Below are 16474 nucleotides of genomic sequence, written 5' to 3' on the forward strand. Positions count from 1 at the left end.
CATTTTCTTTTCTCCTTACAGATGTTTATTTTAGCTCCCCAGAGTCTTAGGGTGTGGATGATGAGATTTCATTCCATGGGGGAGATGCTGTAACACAGGACTGGGTCAATTGTTCCAACTCCAGTTTGATCCCAGCCCTATTCTCCTGACTCCAGAAGAAGGATGGGTCATTGTTTTGTAACTAGAACTTAACCCTCCGTGAAGTATTCCAAAAGAGCTAAAGTGAACCTTCTATTATTCAGTCCCCTTACAACCCCAAACCCATTCCACAGAAAAGAAATAGAGAATGCAAATGTGTGTGGGCAGAAAGTCCAGAGAAAGTCTTGGAAGCACAATTGTTGGAGTCAATTTGCATGGGGAAGCAACTGCTGTATAAAGTGACTGTCTCCAGAGAGCAAGTCTACAGCCCAGGTGGTATGACCAGATGTAGGGGATCTATCCATGCTGGTCCCCAACAGCAAAAGGAGGGAAGGAACAAAGTGAGGCAAAGCTTCCATCTTCATTCTGAGCTGTCAATCTGGCCTTTTCCCTGGCATTAAACTCCCTGGGAAGGAAATGAAGGTACCTGCCAGTTGGCAGGAAGCCGGAGAAAGAGCAAGTTCAATCCAATTAGAATTGGATTCAATCAAATTTAAGAAGAAAATTCCATCCAAAGCAGAGCATCATTAAGACAGCAGTTGAAGAAAACTCATTAGTTTGAGAGTCCCCACATCTCCCAATTAAGAAATTCCCTAGACCACTCCCAGTTCTAACCCCTTTTTATCCATGAAAATGGTGAAGACTAAAAATCTGTGCTCTCCTAAGCAACACAAGCAAAACGCAAATACTAAATGGAGGTGGTGGTAGAGCCATCCCTAAATGACTGAATAGATTCAGGAGCTTTCGTCTACCTCTGGCTTTTTGCTGCGTCCTTCCTTCCAAGGCGCCTTTCAAGAAATTCCTTCAAGGTGGTTTTCTACAGCCTCCTGCCCTGAACTAGGCCTGTACTGGTGAAAGAAGGAGGAATTCTGTCTCTGTGAATTAACCATGATGCCCAGTGCATGTTACATTCTCACATACACACATATAGTCACACACATGTGTGCGCACACATACCACTGAGGACCCATTTCCCATAGAGTGAATATCAAAAACCAGAATGCTCCTAATATACCTATTTTGGAAGAAAAGACACAGACTTGCTTTGAGAGTTGAGAACTAGCCTTCTTGATCAATACATTCTGCTGCCAGCCCCTTCCTTGCTCAGAAAGTGAATTTGAAGTCAGAGAGAAAATCACAATAGAATCAGAAAATAGGAAAGAAATACCATTCTGTCAGAAATTTTTCAATAGGCCCTTCTCCCAGCAAATCCCAATCCAATTGCAATTTCTACCCATTATTGTTTTAAACTGAATGCATCATTTAACTTTTATATCATCTTGCTTTTATGTATTTTACCAGCCTGATTAGATTTCTTTTTTAACTAAAAGGGCAGCCCCCAGGACATTTTCTTGTGTTTAGAGTCCTCATTTGTCTCCTTGTGGGGAAGAACTTTCTCTAGATTAGAAATCCTTCCAGGCATGTTAAAAGTGGCAAAACAAACTCTAGAAATGAGAAGAGAGGTTGAGGTGGTTAAACCTCCTGGGCCTTAAATCAGTGGTAAATATCTACCAATTGGCTTTTGGGGTGGGGGGAGCCCTCGTTTATAGCATTTGCCAATTTTCAGGGTGTAAATATTCCCACCATGGCCAATTTCAAACCACAAGGAGACATCAGTGAAGCTAGAACAGCAAAGAGCCATGTGTGGTAGGCTCCTGGGAGCCAGTGGGGGTGAGTGGGCTTCAGCATGCCACCGGCCCTTAACGCCTTTGTCACCCAGAAATACTTTGAGGTTTTCCAGTGGCCACCCAGTTCCAGCAGGAATGAAAGGGCACAGTCCCTAACTGTCATGGAGGGTTTTTAGTGACCGTTTGAAAGGGGTTTCCGGGTCACGGGAGAATAGTTGTTATTAAAAGGCAAAAGCCATGACTGTGATCCAAGAATGAGGGAAATGGACTTCATCCATCCCTTTGTACTCTGTTGGCCTGCATCAGGAATGTCTGCTTTGGTGACTTTCTGTTTATGTGAGAATAGAGACAAAGCCTGGGATGAGGAGAGAAGGCTGTCTGTGGAAAGCTGGGGCAGGTGGGCGGGTCTCTTGGTGTGAAGAAATTAATCCCTTTGTTTTCTCTTATCTCCATCTCTCCATCCCGCCCACCTGGCCTTCCTCCTTCTTGTATGCTGCCCTGCTCCTCTGCTCTCACTCCCCAGAGAGTTTTCCAAAGAGAGAGAGAAGGCCAAAGCTCGAGGAGATTTCCAGAAGCTTCGAGAGAAGCAGCAGCTAGAAGAGGACCTGAAGGGCTACCTGGACTGGATCACCCAGGCAGAGGATATTGACCCCGAGAATGAGGATGAAGGCATGGATGAGGAAAAGCCCCGAAACAGTGAGCAGTCTTTCTGTCTTGGGTTAGGTTCCGGGAAAGGGAGGAGACAGGGGCCAGAACAGCAAGACTATCTTCGACCAACTTGTCCTTACAGTTTGTCTTGCTGGAGCAATATTGGATGCATTGATGACAATCATCTCTACTCAAAGAAATTCATCGCAGATGTGACATAATTGCTGTTGATCTATAAAGCTTCATATTCCTTTTAGAAAGATTCTAAAAGACGGTTGAGGTTTTGCTAAGGTGGATTCTTGGATTTTTTTTTTTTTTTTTAATCAGACATCCTCCTCCAGGCTCATCTTTTTGGGCAGGAGGCAGATTATGGTCTTCCCATTAGAGTATTAATGTCCTATTGTGTAGGAATGTGTATAGACATATATTCTAACACACATATATAAATATATGAGTTTAGTTTCTTGTCCTTATTAGCAGGCATTATGTCCATTGTGTTCAAACTCTCCAGTTGGGTTCTGTGTGTTTCTGCTCATTAGTAACTGAGTTCTAATTGGGAATCTGGGAGAAGGAGCAGGTGGAGGGAAGAGGGAAGAAGACAGTCAAAGATGTGAATAGAGAACAAAATCTCTGCTCCCTCATTTCAAAGACTGATTTAATACATCTATCAACTGTTCCCTTTCTGATAATTCTGCTCAAGGTACAAATACAAAATTAAAACACACAAACAACAAGGGACTCATAACAACATAATTTAATAACCTAAGGAGACCTTTATGCTCTACTAAGTAGTTTTGCAAGTTGGAAGACAACACCTTTGATGGATTGTAACAGTGAACAATGATGCCATTGAGGGTCTTTCTGGAAAAATGCCTGGCAGCTTGTATTATACTGTTGATGGTACTGTGGAGTAGTTGATTCGTTTGTGGATTGAATGGTATGGTGAATAAATAAATTGGCCTGTGAGTAACAGAAGCTTACCTCTAAGGCACAGGAATTGGCATCTTGGTTCCTCTCTTCACCTTAAGTCAGCGTGAAGACCCTAAGTCATGATTAATGGTGATGAGCATGCTTCTTACTGTGTTATTTAAAATGTGCAGTATTCCCTACCAATTAATTGCCATCCACAGAGACGTATAGTTATTCTGTTATCTGGTTAAAGCCAGAGCTTCCAAGGAGAAGTATGTTGCTTCCTTGCCTTGCCCATTAAGTGAATAAATTCCAGGGAGTTTCCAGCATGGAGTACTGTCTGCTGCTAGAGCAGACCACATTGACAAGGCCCATTTGCCCACACTGCTGGCTAAGCTTTGGGAAGAGCATACTGAACTGCATACTCCAATGGAGAGGGTCTCTGCCTCATTTTCATAAGTCCAAATACGGAAGAAATCAGACTCCAATGGCTCTTCTGTCTCTCACCACATGGCTGGAGGACAATTTTGAGTTTGCTTCTTATCCTCAATCAGTCTGTCCTGGAAGGATGGAATGGAAGCCTAGCTCCTTTAGTTGTGGAGTTGATGGTAGAACAGTTCTAGGGGATGGGGCAAGGAAATAAGTATCCAAAAAAGCAAGATATAGAGAGTAAAAAAAAAAAAAAATAACCCTTGCAGTGAAGTGAATGTGAGAAACTTGGGAATGGAGCCAGAAAACATGTCCAAAGGACTGTCTATTGGGGAATTACAATTACAAGCAGAGTTGATGTGATTAAATTATTAAGGAATTGGCAACCTAACAGATCTGCAGGAAAGGCAAGTCTATGGCTTCAGAACTATATTCTTTTCTTCAGAACTTCATAATTTGCCCTTCAAAACAAATACAAGAGGAGAAGTGCTGCTACAAATTACATGTGTGTCTCAAAGTAATATCTTGGCCTTTGAAATTGCTAAAAGATTACAGTTTAATATATTTGCCAGTTCTTTGCAGTTCCAAAATTAAGTAGTCTTTTAAGGGGAAAAGGGTATTATCACTCTTCATCGATGGTTCTGGCAACTTCCAGGCAGAATCCCCATCAGCCCTTACTAGACGCACCGGTGACCCAGAGTTGGCTCCAGCACAAGGGAAGTTCAATGGCACATTCTGTAGGATCTGGGCTTATCAAGAGGGGATCCAAAGACTCATTTTTTCCTAGGAAAACCTACAAAATCACTGAGGAAGTTGAAGGAACAGGGGTTGGGAAGACAACAGAGTAAAGGGGCATAGTAGGGAAGCATTTCTCTAACAAACAATGTGGCCAGTAAAATTATATTCTAGCTCGTTCTTTCTTCCCTCCCTCCAACCATCAATCAACTAAGGGCAACTCTGTGCCAGTTATTGTTTTAGGCACTGGGGATATAGCAATGAACAAAATAGTCAAACTTCCTTGCCCTCGTGGAAATTATATTCTACTGGGGAGATGGACAATAAATTAAATAGTATGTCAGAGAGTGACAAAATGACAAGTACTCTGAAGACAGAAGTGTTGAGGTGTGGCCAGTAAATACCTCACTGTGGAGGTAACATTTGAATAAAGACTTGAAGGCAATAAGGAAATGAAACATAGATATTTGGGAAAAGAGTATTCTGGGCAGAGGGACTAGCCCATGGAAAGGCGTCAAGGCAGGAGGATGGTGGACATAGAAACAGAAGGGAGGCTAATATGACCAGGGAGGAGTGAATAACAGGGACAGTGGTAGGAGATGAGGTTCAAGGTTAACCAAGAGGAGATCATGAAAATCATTTTAAGAATTTGGACTTTTACTAGAGGTGAGCAAAGAAGCTCCTGGTGGTTTCAAGCTGAGAAGTGACACAGCCTATATACATTTGACAGGATCCCCCCAGCTGCCATGTGCAGAATGAAATGGAAGTGAACAAGGGTGACACAGGGAGCCAAATAGGTCACTGCCCCGGGAGATGGTGTTGCCTTATGCTGGTAACACGACATAGTGGACCACGCTCCAGAATGGTCTCATTTGCTGGCATATCAGATATGGGATGTGAGAGACAGAGAATTCAAGGAACTCCCAAGGCAATTTTCCTCAACAGTAGTAAAAGCTGAATCATCATTTATTGATTTAGGGAAGATGATGACAGGAAAAGATGTCAGGGCAGGAGTATCCGGAAAACCGTCTTGGACCTTTAGGTTTGAAATGTCCATTGGACTTCCAAGTGGAGATGTTGAGTGTGCAACTGGGATAAATCTGAGTCTGGGGAAAAGCCTGAGACAGAATTATAACTTGCAGAGTCAATATTCACCCAGCTGTGATAGTAGGGCATAGTGTAGACAGAACTGAGACGCAGCCTAAGAACCTGAGTCCCAGTGATGTTTGGAGACAAAAGTGGTGAAGAAGAACCAAAAGGGAGACTTAAAAAGGTATGGTCAGACAGACAGGAGGAAAAGAGGGGGAGGGTCTGCACTGCCCTGAGGCCAAGATGGGTGAGTACTAAAAGCTGGTCATTGAGCTTAGCGATGTGGAGGACTCCACTGGGTGAAATGGTGAGGTTCAAAGCGGAGGGCAAATGAGAGTCTTCTTTCATGAGTTTCTTTGGTCTAGATACTTCACAGGATGGTATCAGGCATTGTTTGCAGACCTCCTGTTGTTGTGACACGCGTGGTCTAGCTGTGAGCCATCTAAGGAAAGAGGAGAGGAGGAAATTCACACAATCCAGCCTGCCTGTGTCTACAAGCCAGCCTTGCATTCTCTCTCCATCTTGAGTCATTTCAGTACTAGCCATTGCTTCTGCGATTGGCTTCAGACAGCGTTGGGAAAAGAGAAAATGACACTCAAGAGCTATTTTGGTGCCAAAAAGAATAGTAGCAAGCAAAAGTCATGCTTGTGCACTTTGCATTTTTGATACTTCCAAAGCAGGCAGACGCATGGGTCTTGGCCTCCAAGCTCCACTCCTCCTGGGTAAAGACTGGGGTAATGTGGAACCCTCCCCCTCACCTCCAAGTGGCAACAAGGCTCCCTTGTGAAGGCACCACTTACAAAACTATCACGGACACAGAACCCGCTGTCATCAGGAGAGACACGTTGCTCCAAGGGCTGGGCCCATTTCCCAGCTTCAATGTCAAATAGGACAGAAGGCCAGTCATTAGGGAGAGAGAAGCCATAGAGAAAGAGAGAAATTCAGAAATTTCTTCTCTCTTTTTCCTCCTCAGGATCAAAAAACTGCATGTATTAAATATCTATCCATATGGGAGTGTCTCTATCGTGCCATTAAGACAATTTAAATGCACTCCCAGACCTCTAATGCTTGCAGTCTAAGACAGACATTTATGTGGATGAGCCTATAAAAGACAGACAGACGGTAGGACCAAAACATTGAATTTTCACATAGATAAGCAGGATTAAATATTTATGCCCATGGTGTTCAGTTATGTGACACGGGAGCCACTTTGGCAATCATCATTAGCTGACGAAGCCGTGTGACAGCTCTGTGCCCCGCAGAGTCTAGGGTAGTGGATTATTGAAATACGGAAATTTGAGGGCTTATGAGATCTGCAGGTTGCCCACAAAAGGGACCCGTGTGGCTTGAGAGCAGTAATCTGAATTTACATTATATACGTGTCAAGGGCATGTGTATCATTATTTCAACCTTTCTTTTAGTTTTACATTTTCATCAGTGAAATTAGCATTTACCCTGGACTTGACTTGTGGTCAGGGGTTTCCAGGCATCTGGATTTCTGTGACAGAATCCCACCAAGGATCTGGCTCTACAATCATGAGAAGAAACGCTAACAACTGTCTTTTCCTTGATTCCCTTCTCAGCTTGCTCCCTTTAGTTATCATGTGTTAGAGAACCTGACCGCATGCCTCTCAGTGAAAGCAAACTCCATGCAGACCCCAGAGATCTCTTGTCCCCTGTGTTAACTCCCACTGGTCCTAATTGGGACCCTAAAACTTTAGTGTCAGAATGTGGCCTTAGAGATAAGGTGCGGAAACCAGAATCCAACACAGGAACAATAATCCACTTGAGTGGATTATTAGCAAGGGCAGGACTCGGACCCAGGTCCCCTGATTATCCATATGAGATTCATTCTACCACACTGTGGTGCTTCTCACAGAAGCCTTGTCTGACAGTTCTGAGCAAAAATCCTTCCTAACCCTCCCTAGGGGCTCCCATGGCCTTTGGGGTTTCTTCCCCTTTTTGCATGCCTGCTAGGCCACACTGTGAGGTCCTCAGCCAGCCGCCCTTAATTCACCTTCTGCCCCTCCTCCCTGACAAAGCCCCAAGCCTCGGAAATATTAGTGTGCGTAGAAGCCAAGGGACTTACAAGAATTTGTGAGTGCCTCTGCATAAGCATGCTTGGGTCAAGCGTGCTCTTTCCTGCCCTGAGCAGAGAAGCTCAGACCATCACCAGACTTGAGTAGCTTCCCCATTCTGTCCCCTCAGAATGACTGTCTTTTGGCATCACTGATGACTCCCTCTCCAAGTGGTCCCTACTAGCTCCGAATCACTCTCCAGTCTTGCCAAATGCCATTTGAAACCAGGCAGAAGGGCACAGAACCCCCATAAGCAAGGACAGTGGCAAAGTAGGAAGATTGCCATATCATGGGAAGGTGTGGAATGCTCTTGAGAAATGATGGAGGGCTGTTCCCTGAAGACGCTGGCCACTAGTAAGAACCACTATACACTGGGGCTCCACTGTGAGACTCATTCATGGATTCTTCTGGCTCTTGTATTAATCAGTACCCCTGGGTGGGGCTTCTGGACCCAGGATTGTATGCAGTACCTCACATGGGGAATCATGTCATCACAGAGGCCCAGGTGGGCCTTCCCAAAGGTAGCACATCTGCCTTTGGAGCAGACTCTGGCCCTGAAGCGTGTCCTTGTCCCAGCCTGGGGGGCTGTGGAGAGCTACTGGAGGGGTGGCACCAACTATGCAGGGACAAGTCAGGTGTGCCGATCTCATGGATCAGCCATAGAGTTCTTAAAGCAAAACCAGTTTGGGGGTAAAGCTTGTTGACCTGGACCTGTTGGGAGACCATGAAAGCCTTCTCAGTGAATGGCGGCTGTAGGCTCCTGGAGGAATGGAGAAGAAAAAGCTACATAGCATTTTAACAGTATTTGACGGCCTGCCCATACAGCCTTAGGTCAGCGTAAGGGTGCCTGACTGGTCTGTGACGTCATAAGTTAGTAAGGGCCCTGTTCCCGCTCAGGAGGCCCCTGTGCAGCCTTTCCAACACCCCACCCCCCACCCACTCAGGGAGACTCCCAGTTCATAGCACCTTCTCAAGACAGAGGGAAGCTGGCTGCACCATTGCAGAGCCCAGGACTCCGTGGGGATGCCACAGGAAGGAGAATGAGGCAGGCTCGTGCCCCAACACAGTTACACGCAAATAGCTCCAGAAAACAAATGGTTACATTTATGGTAAGGAATAGAGTCAATACCAGTTGAGAAACATGCCAAAAAACAGCTTCTGACACATTTTTAGACACCTGCCTTGGTTTTAGTTTAGACTTTACTGCCTAAACGCCCATGGCAGCAAGCACACAGCCAGGCACTTGCTAGGCAACGCTGAGGTTTCCCAGAGACAAAGGATCACCCACCGAGCCACCAGACCACTCCTGCCATGGCAAGGGGACAAGTGTGAGCTGTTTTCCTGGGAGCACTGGCCAACCATGTGCCCCACAGGGGCAGAGCAAAGAGCCTGTTAGCTCTTGAAGAACTGAGCAAGACCAGGAGTCCTCGGTGGGGCCCCAGAGCTTGGAAGACCCCCTTCTTCTCCAGCGCCTGAGGGACAGCACCCTCTGCCTTCCAGGCAGGGTCTCAGCCCTAACTAGTGTCTTCTGAACCCTCTTCTGTAACAGCAGCTTCGCCACCCTCCCAGAGACCAGCTACTGGGCTAGGACTTCTTTCTCCCTCTTTCTCCTCCCTCCTCTTCTTCTGTGATCCTTCCTCCATTCAGTCAGCCACCAGACCTTATTAGTGGTCCCCCTACCCCACCAAAATCCCCTGGCCCTCTACCTTCCCTTCTTACCACCCCTCTTCCCCAAGGTAATAACCACCTGGGAAACTACCACACACCCTGCTTGGTAGAGCAGAATTCATATTTCTAGAGCTGACTCCTGCTCAGAAGCTCTCAGACTCTCCACAGCTTCAGAATAAAGCCTAAGCCTCTTCCCCCTGTATTCTCAGCACCTCAGATCTATCCCAGCCAACAGCTTTAATATATCACTCCCTACTCCCCTTCAGCAAAACCAGACTACTCTTGTTTTTCAGATAGTCCTGCTACTTCCTCGCTTCTGGACTTCCATGCATCTCTGCCTGGCATACATTCTCCTCCTCACCTGCCCCGACCCTGCCTCAGTCCTCCTACACTCTCTGTCTCATGACAGGCAGTGCCGGATACTCTTGACCTCTGCCCAGCCTCACTGGTGTCAATACAGATGGCCCAGCCCTCTCATCGTACAGAAAGCCCTCAGGAGGCAAACACTATGCTTTCCCAACTTCTTACTCACTGTCCCACTTAGCATCCAGGACAGTGATTCATATTTAAGAGACTTCCCCCCTCCAAAAAATATTGAACTGAATTGAATCAAACCCAGCTCTGTGGATCAAGAATATTAAGGTTTTATGTCTCTACTTACTTGGCCAAATACCCTTTGTCTAGTCTTAGCCATACTCACAATAGGCCCTCGGAAAATGTACCATCACTGACAATGTGGGTAGAAGTGAGTCAGGGGCTGAGGAAGTGGGCCTAGAAGAACAGCTGGAAGGAGCTAGAATTCTAGACCCACTGAAAGAGAAAGCTGGGTGGTCAATAGAGCAAGGGGGAGACTTCCTGAGGGGGAGTCATTGTTCTGCAGCTTGTGCTTTTGGGTTCTGAGATTGGATAGCGGACACATACCAGCCCTTCATGGGTTCTCCTGATAGAGGCAAGACAAGGGAAAGGGCATGATAGGAGACATGTCTTTTCCTTGCATGCAAGATAGGAAAGACGTAGATTATCTCACTTAACCCTCCCCACGATAATCTTATGTCGATACTCCCATCCTCATTTTATCGATGGGAAAACTGAGGCTTGGAGAAATTCACTTGTTCATGTCACATAGTTTGTGCAATGCCCAACCTCACCTAGGTAGGCCTTGATCCCAGTTCTGCTGACTCTGTACTATGCTCCTTTATACTCCTATATACTCCTTATACCCATAGTCCCTCCCCTCAGTGATATGAGGGCTGTCCTCTTCCTCCAACCAGAAGGGACCTAGAAGAGGGCCAGCTAACCCTCCTGGGAGGCGAGAGTAGGCTTTGCTCTGTAGCAAATCAGTAGCACAGATCACCTTCAGTCTAATGGGCAAAGCAAGATGGGCAAAGAAAAGAAGGAGGGGGAGGGTCGTAGAGGGAAAACAGTGGCAGGGAAAACTGATCTTAAAAGTTAACAAAAAGGGGCATGAGTTTGATTTTTAAAGAAAGAGAAAAGATTAGCTTTATTTTTATAAGAACTACATTTGAAACATGAAGTGGTGACATTATCTTGTTCAAGCAAAAATCAATAACAAAAACAAAAACAAATAAGCTAACTGAGATAAAAAACTATCCATCTCATGGGGCGAGTCATACCCATCTGGCTCAGTCGGTAGAGCACATAACTCTTGATCTAAGGGTCATGAGGTTCAAGCCCCATGCTGGGCATTGAACCTACTTAAAATAGAATATGTTTCATCTTTAAAAAAAAAAAAAACCATTTGGAATGGTTTAAAAGACAGTCTTGCTTAAAAGAAAACATGAATTATATGACCTATCAGAGTTTCTTTCAGTTCAGGGACCATTTTGGACTTGATTAAAAGAGAATGCCACCAGAATGGTACAGGAACAGGGTGTTCTAACTCACTGACCATCCACTCTCCTTCCTTGGCAAACCCCATGAAGGCTGTGATATGGTTTTCCTATGATGATGCAGGATTGTGCAGGGCTGCAGGGCCATCCCTTCCAAGCCTTCAACAATCCCAGGAACCTTGGCATGGTGGGGGCCCAGAAGAATAATCTCTGGCCAGGGACAGACTCACAGTGAGGAGTTCATATGTGGTGTTTTCGAAGAAGTCTTTTCACCTACCTGAAGCCACAAAATCCTTTGACCAATGGATCTGCCCACTCAGGCTCGCCCAGGGTAGGTGCCCTGATTTTATTTTAATTTGGGGCTTTGCAAACAGCCCCTGGGAGCTGGAAGTAACTCAGCAAAAGGATCAAAGGGGAGATGAATCACCCTAAATTTCCCTTTGATCCATTTCCTCCGAAAATCAGTGCTCGGCCTCCAAACAGAGCAACCCACAGTACAGTTGCCCTTGGCTCCCAACACCCACCCCTCCCTTACTTCCACATAAGCACTGGGAGCTTAAAAATCCCATGTCACATTAAGATATATTACCTGTCGGACGGCTGGTAGTGAAGGAGAAGGAGTGACAACTCCTGCCTCTGTCATTTCTTACTGTGGTAGAAAATTATCATCTGGTGATGGAGGGAGATCAGCCACAGACTACATTTCCATCTTCAGGGCACGTGGCATGGGAGGCCAGTGCAAGGGGGACAGACACTGAGATTTCTGGCCTTACAGTAGCAGAAGAGTTTGGAGGAGACCTCCAAAATGACCTCTGCCATTCAGAATATCAAGATGAAAAAACACAGGCAGGGTCTTAAGGGGGCTTACAGCCTAGTAAATGAGACAGATGGACAAGTAGGTCATAGCAATGAGTTGAAGGAATGGACAAGGTAATAGAGAAATAATGGAGGCAAAGGAGTGGTGTTTGGAAGGGGATGGATGGGGCTTTCTACCCAGGGAATGATTCTGAACAGGTGCAGGTCAGTCAGGGTGGGCTAATCATTGTTATAAGCAACCTCCAAATAGAGTCTGGCATCTGACACAGTGAGGGTTACTTCTCACTCCACGGTTCAGTATGGGTTTGGTGTTGGTAGGAGGGGAAGTTCGTCGCCATACAGACTTTGGGAACCAGGTCTTCTTGCTCACAATTTCTACCAGGCTCTGGGCCTCAGAGGCCTCCATGGGTCCTCTACATCAGGCCAGCAGCAGAGGGAAAGGAGAGGGAGTGTGGTGACCAGACATAGGAGTGTGGGCATGGCTCCCATCCTCACCTCATTGACCAGAATAGTTCTTAGCTCCAGCTAGCTTCTGGGGGCTAGAAAACCTAGCCTAGCTAAGTGCTGGGGTAGAGGGGCGGGAAGGGGGAAGAACAACTGGGGTTGGGTGAACACAGGGCAGAGGCTGTGCCCTCCCAAAGACTGGGAACAGTTCAGGAGGCCAAAAGGGTAAAGAAGGGCATTGTAAGCTGAGGGAGCCATATATATCAAGGATAGAGGCAATAACTGGAGGCAGGAGGAGGAGGAGGAAGGAAAAAAATGTTACTTTAGGGTGCATGGGGAGAAACCAAAGACTGAGCCAAGAAGGAAGACAGCTCTGGTCCCAGAGGGCTTCAGATATAGACCTTATCCTGTGAATAAAGAAGAATCACCCAAGAGACTTAAGCAGAGGTCACTGTGGAAAGGCCATTCCGACCTTGATGGGAACCAATGGTTGGAGGTTAGGGAGAAGCTGGAATCAGGGAGATCAGTCATTTCAGGGGTCAATATGGCTGAAATGAGGATCAAAGAAGGAGAATGGTTTTCAAAGATGGCTTTCCACCAGTCACCTGCATCCATTAGGCGAGTCCTGGGTGCTAGCCGACCAAGAAGCCTTTGGAAAATATTCCCTGTGCTTTTCCAGACCCAGGGATGGTGGAGGGGTTACAGCAGTGACCTGTCCCCTGAAGGACTCCCCCCTGGGAGCTGGTTTGTCTTGTCTGGGAGCTCTGTCAGCCCTTGGCCCTGCTTTCCAGTCCTGTTTCTATCCATGACTAAACACACCAACAAACAGTGCCTTTCCCCTGACAGGTGCCACATGTAGAATTCAAGTGACTCTACCCCATTTAATCCCTGCCCTTATGATAAAGTGGCTTATGAAAAAAAAAAAAAAAAGGTTGAGTTACAACCCCAAACATAGGACTTTGATAGCTCCATCCTTCAGGATTACTTCATCAAATGGAAATGCACATCCCTCTGGTGATAACTACAGTGTTTCCAGAAGAGATTTATGCTCCCATATAATAGGAAAGATTTCGTCCTCTTAAATAACTGTAGTACCTGCTGTAAGTGCCGGACTATTAATCATTGTGATCACTTTGCGTTTAAGCCTTGTGGTTAGTGGGACGGGACTGGAGCCTGGTCAACAGAGAATCACCCTAAGGGAGCTGCTCAGTAGAAAGGTGGTCCCTTGGGAAGATGGATGGAACTCTTAAAACCAGAAGGCAACATGACAGCGCTAGGCTGGGCTGCAGGCAGTGGGGAAAGGGAAAGCTGGAACAGGGAAGACGGGGCCAGTTAAGTATTATTCCTGCCTCCATCTGGTCTGCTAGAACAAATTCCCATAGACTGCCTGGCTTCAACAAGAGACATTTATTTCTCATAGTTTTGGAGGTTAGAAGTCCAAGATCAGAGTGCCAGCATGGTCAAGTTCTTGGAGAGTCCTCTTCCTGTTTATAAAGGGCTATCTTCTTGCTGTGTCCTCATGTGGTAAAAAGAGCACAAGACATCTCCCTGACCCCTACTTTTGAGGCCACTAGTCCCCATCTTAAAGGCTCTATACTCATGATCTAATGACTTCCCAAAGGCCCACCCCCAATACCATCACACTGGGATTAGGGTTTCAACATACAGATATGGGGCAACACAAACATTCAGTCCATTGCAGTGATCTTTCTGTTTCCCTATACTAGATCCTGGATTCCTTCTCAAGTCAAGTGGATGGCTCCAGCACAATCAGAAAATCACAGAATCCTAAGGCCCCAGGGCACACAGGGGCATCCCCAGTCACTGAGTCTCTCCCCTAGCCTCTGGGCAGAACCACACAGTGTCCTGTCACACCTTACATACCTATTAAGTGTCCTGGGGGCTAAAAGAAGGATCTAGATTATTTCTATAGGGCCCTATCTCCTCTAAGACTGGCTTGTTTTCTGAAGACAGCAAAGGGCAGATTTCCTCCCCACTCGTGGTGTTCACAAACTTACTTTCAAAGATGCGTGCAGGTTTCAACACTCCCAGGGCAGACCACAGAATGTGCTCAAGGGTAACATAGTGGGAACTGGGCAAAGGCCTCCCAGAATAGAACAAGCAGTGTTGTTCATTTCCAAGCACCTGATTTCAATCCTAAACTTGGACTTCACTGGAAAGTCCAAACTTTCCTCCTCCTGCCCCCAGTTTGGATCCTCCAGCAGGATCCACAGGAACCATGACACTCAGCACCAACCCTCCTCAAAGGGGAGGTTGAGCAAGAAAACTGTGTTTGCCCAGAAGACCTGATTCCCAAAATACAGCTCATGAATGAATGGTCTCTGCAAAGGTCACCGAGGAAGACCAGAGAGAGAGTCGAATGTCCTATTCCAGGTGATATCTCCAGATGGCCTAGGAAGAAAAAAAAAAAAAAAAAAAAGGAAGAGAAAGAAAGATTTAGCCATTTATTTAGATTCATACAAATACATACTTCTGGCAACAGAGACTTAATTCATATTAGTTCACCAGACTGACCAAAACTACCCCCAGCAAAGATCTGCAAGGGTGATTCACTAAGACAGAACTTTGATGAAAGTAAGTTAAAGTTTGTCCTTTCCAAAAATACACATTTGAATTTTGACAAGTTTCTTTGGTGTTAATTTGCCTTATTTTTATTTTTTACAAAAAGATATGGGTATGAAGATATTTTTTAAATGTCTAGACAAAAAAAATGTCTTTGATGCTCCCTAAATCATGCTCTAAAAATCATTTGCCAACATAGAGCTGGTTTTGCATAACCTAACCCATGCACAGGACTTCACAGCGGCTCGTACTCGGGAACACAAACAGTCCAAGATTAGAGGTCAAGAGAAAATATAAACACGGGCTCAAAGCTGTTAAAGAATTATTACAACGGCCCTGAAACTTGTCTGTGCTTTGGTTGGGTGTGACATAATAGATCTGTTCTCAATGACTTACTGATGAGGTGGAAAGCCTTAATTATATGCTTGACAGGCTGGCTTTAAGGGGAAATGCCTTTGTTTACCTTACCAATTCCAAGCTTCAAATCAGCCTGTCCAACCGTTATATCTCATTTCAATGACTCATGAGATATGATAATGGTATCTCATATCAGGCCAGTTATTATGTTAACAAAATTCTCTGAAAATATCAACACAGACATATAGATACAGACATACACACACACACACACACACACACACACACACACCATACGCATGAGCAAGAAAAAAATTGAGGACCCCTTTCTTGTCAGAAATACTCAGAATCGAAGTCTCATTATATTTATTATTACTTGCTTTGGTAAGCTGATATGACTTGAAGATTGGTGTGATGTTGCCGTGCCCAGCAGAGGCAGAGAAAAAGATCGCCCCTATCACCCGAGAGGAGAGCCTCTGCTTGGCATGAAAAGTAAAGCAAATGGTAGAGGGTCCTAGGCCCCTCGACCTGCAGCCTGCTCTGCCATTCCGCAGGAACTATGAAAGTTGCAGTGGTCATTTGCCAACAACTAGGCAAAGGGCCTTGGTTTTCACCAGGAAGATCCCAAGCCTTAGTAAAAATTAGAGAACTTCTTCTTGAGCCTCTCAGATGGTATATGATCATTTTCATCAATTATAACTTCCATGATCACATTAATCTATGCGGTCCCCAATCAAGGGAGAGTTGAGGGTACACACAATGTGAGATGAATGGCCCTCCCCTCTCTCTCCTAAAAGGATAATAGTTTTGGGTGGGGACAGTCCCATGTGTTGCAGTGGCCCAGAGGAGCCTGAAAAAAACAGGCCACCCAAGCTTCTGGGCCCCACTCAGTACCAACTGGCAGTCGTTCTCAGTCTCCTCATTGGTAAAACAAGGTTTGGGGCCAGACAGCTCTGGGGCCAGACACCCCTTCCAGATCTCTGTTTTGTTTCTATAGTTCTAAGGTGAAATACATTTGCTTTAGTCCTAGGAATCTGAACCAAATCTAGATCTTTCCAGTCCATCATACCTCAGTCAATTCTAGAAACCTGCAGTTCCCAGA

General features: G+C 45.6%; 1 protein-coding gene across 1 annotated transcript in view; it reads left to right on the plus strand.

Moving 5' to 3' along the window:
- The window catches only part of CACNA1C (calcium voltage-gated channel subunit alpha1 C), a 621853-nt gene that overhangs the window by 440424 nt on the left and 164955 nt on the right, over positions 1 to 16474 (plus strand). Inside the window, exon 9 of the mRNA XM_044228473.1 lies at positions 2290 to 2462. Within this exon, the coding sequence (XP_044084408.1) occupies positions 2290 to 2462 (173 nt within the window). The remainder of the gene's footprint in view (positions 1 to 2289; positions 2463 to 16474) is intronic.

Source organism: Neovison vison, chromosome 12, assembly GCF_020171115.1.
Source record: "Neovison vison isolate M4711 chromosome 12, ASM_NN_V1, whole genome shotgun sequence".
NCBI classification, from domain to species: domain Eukaryota; kingdom Metazoa; phylum Chordata; class Mammalia; order Carnivora; family Mustelidae; genus Neogale; species Neogale vison.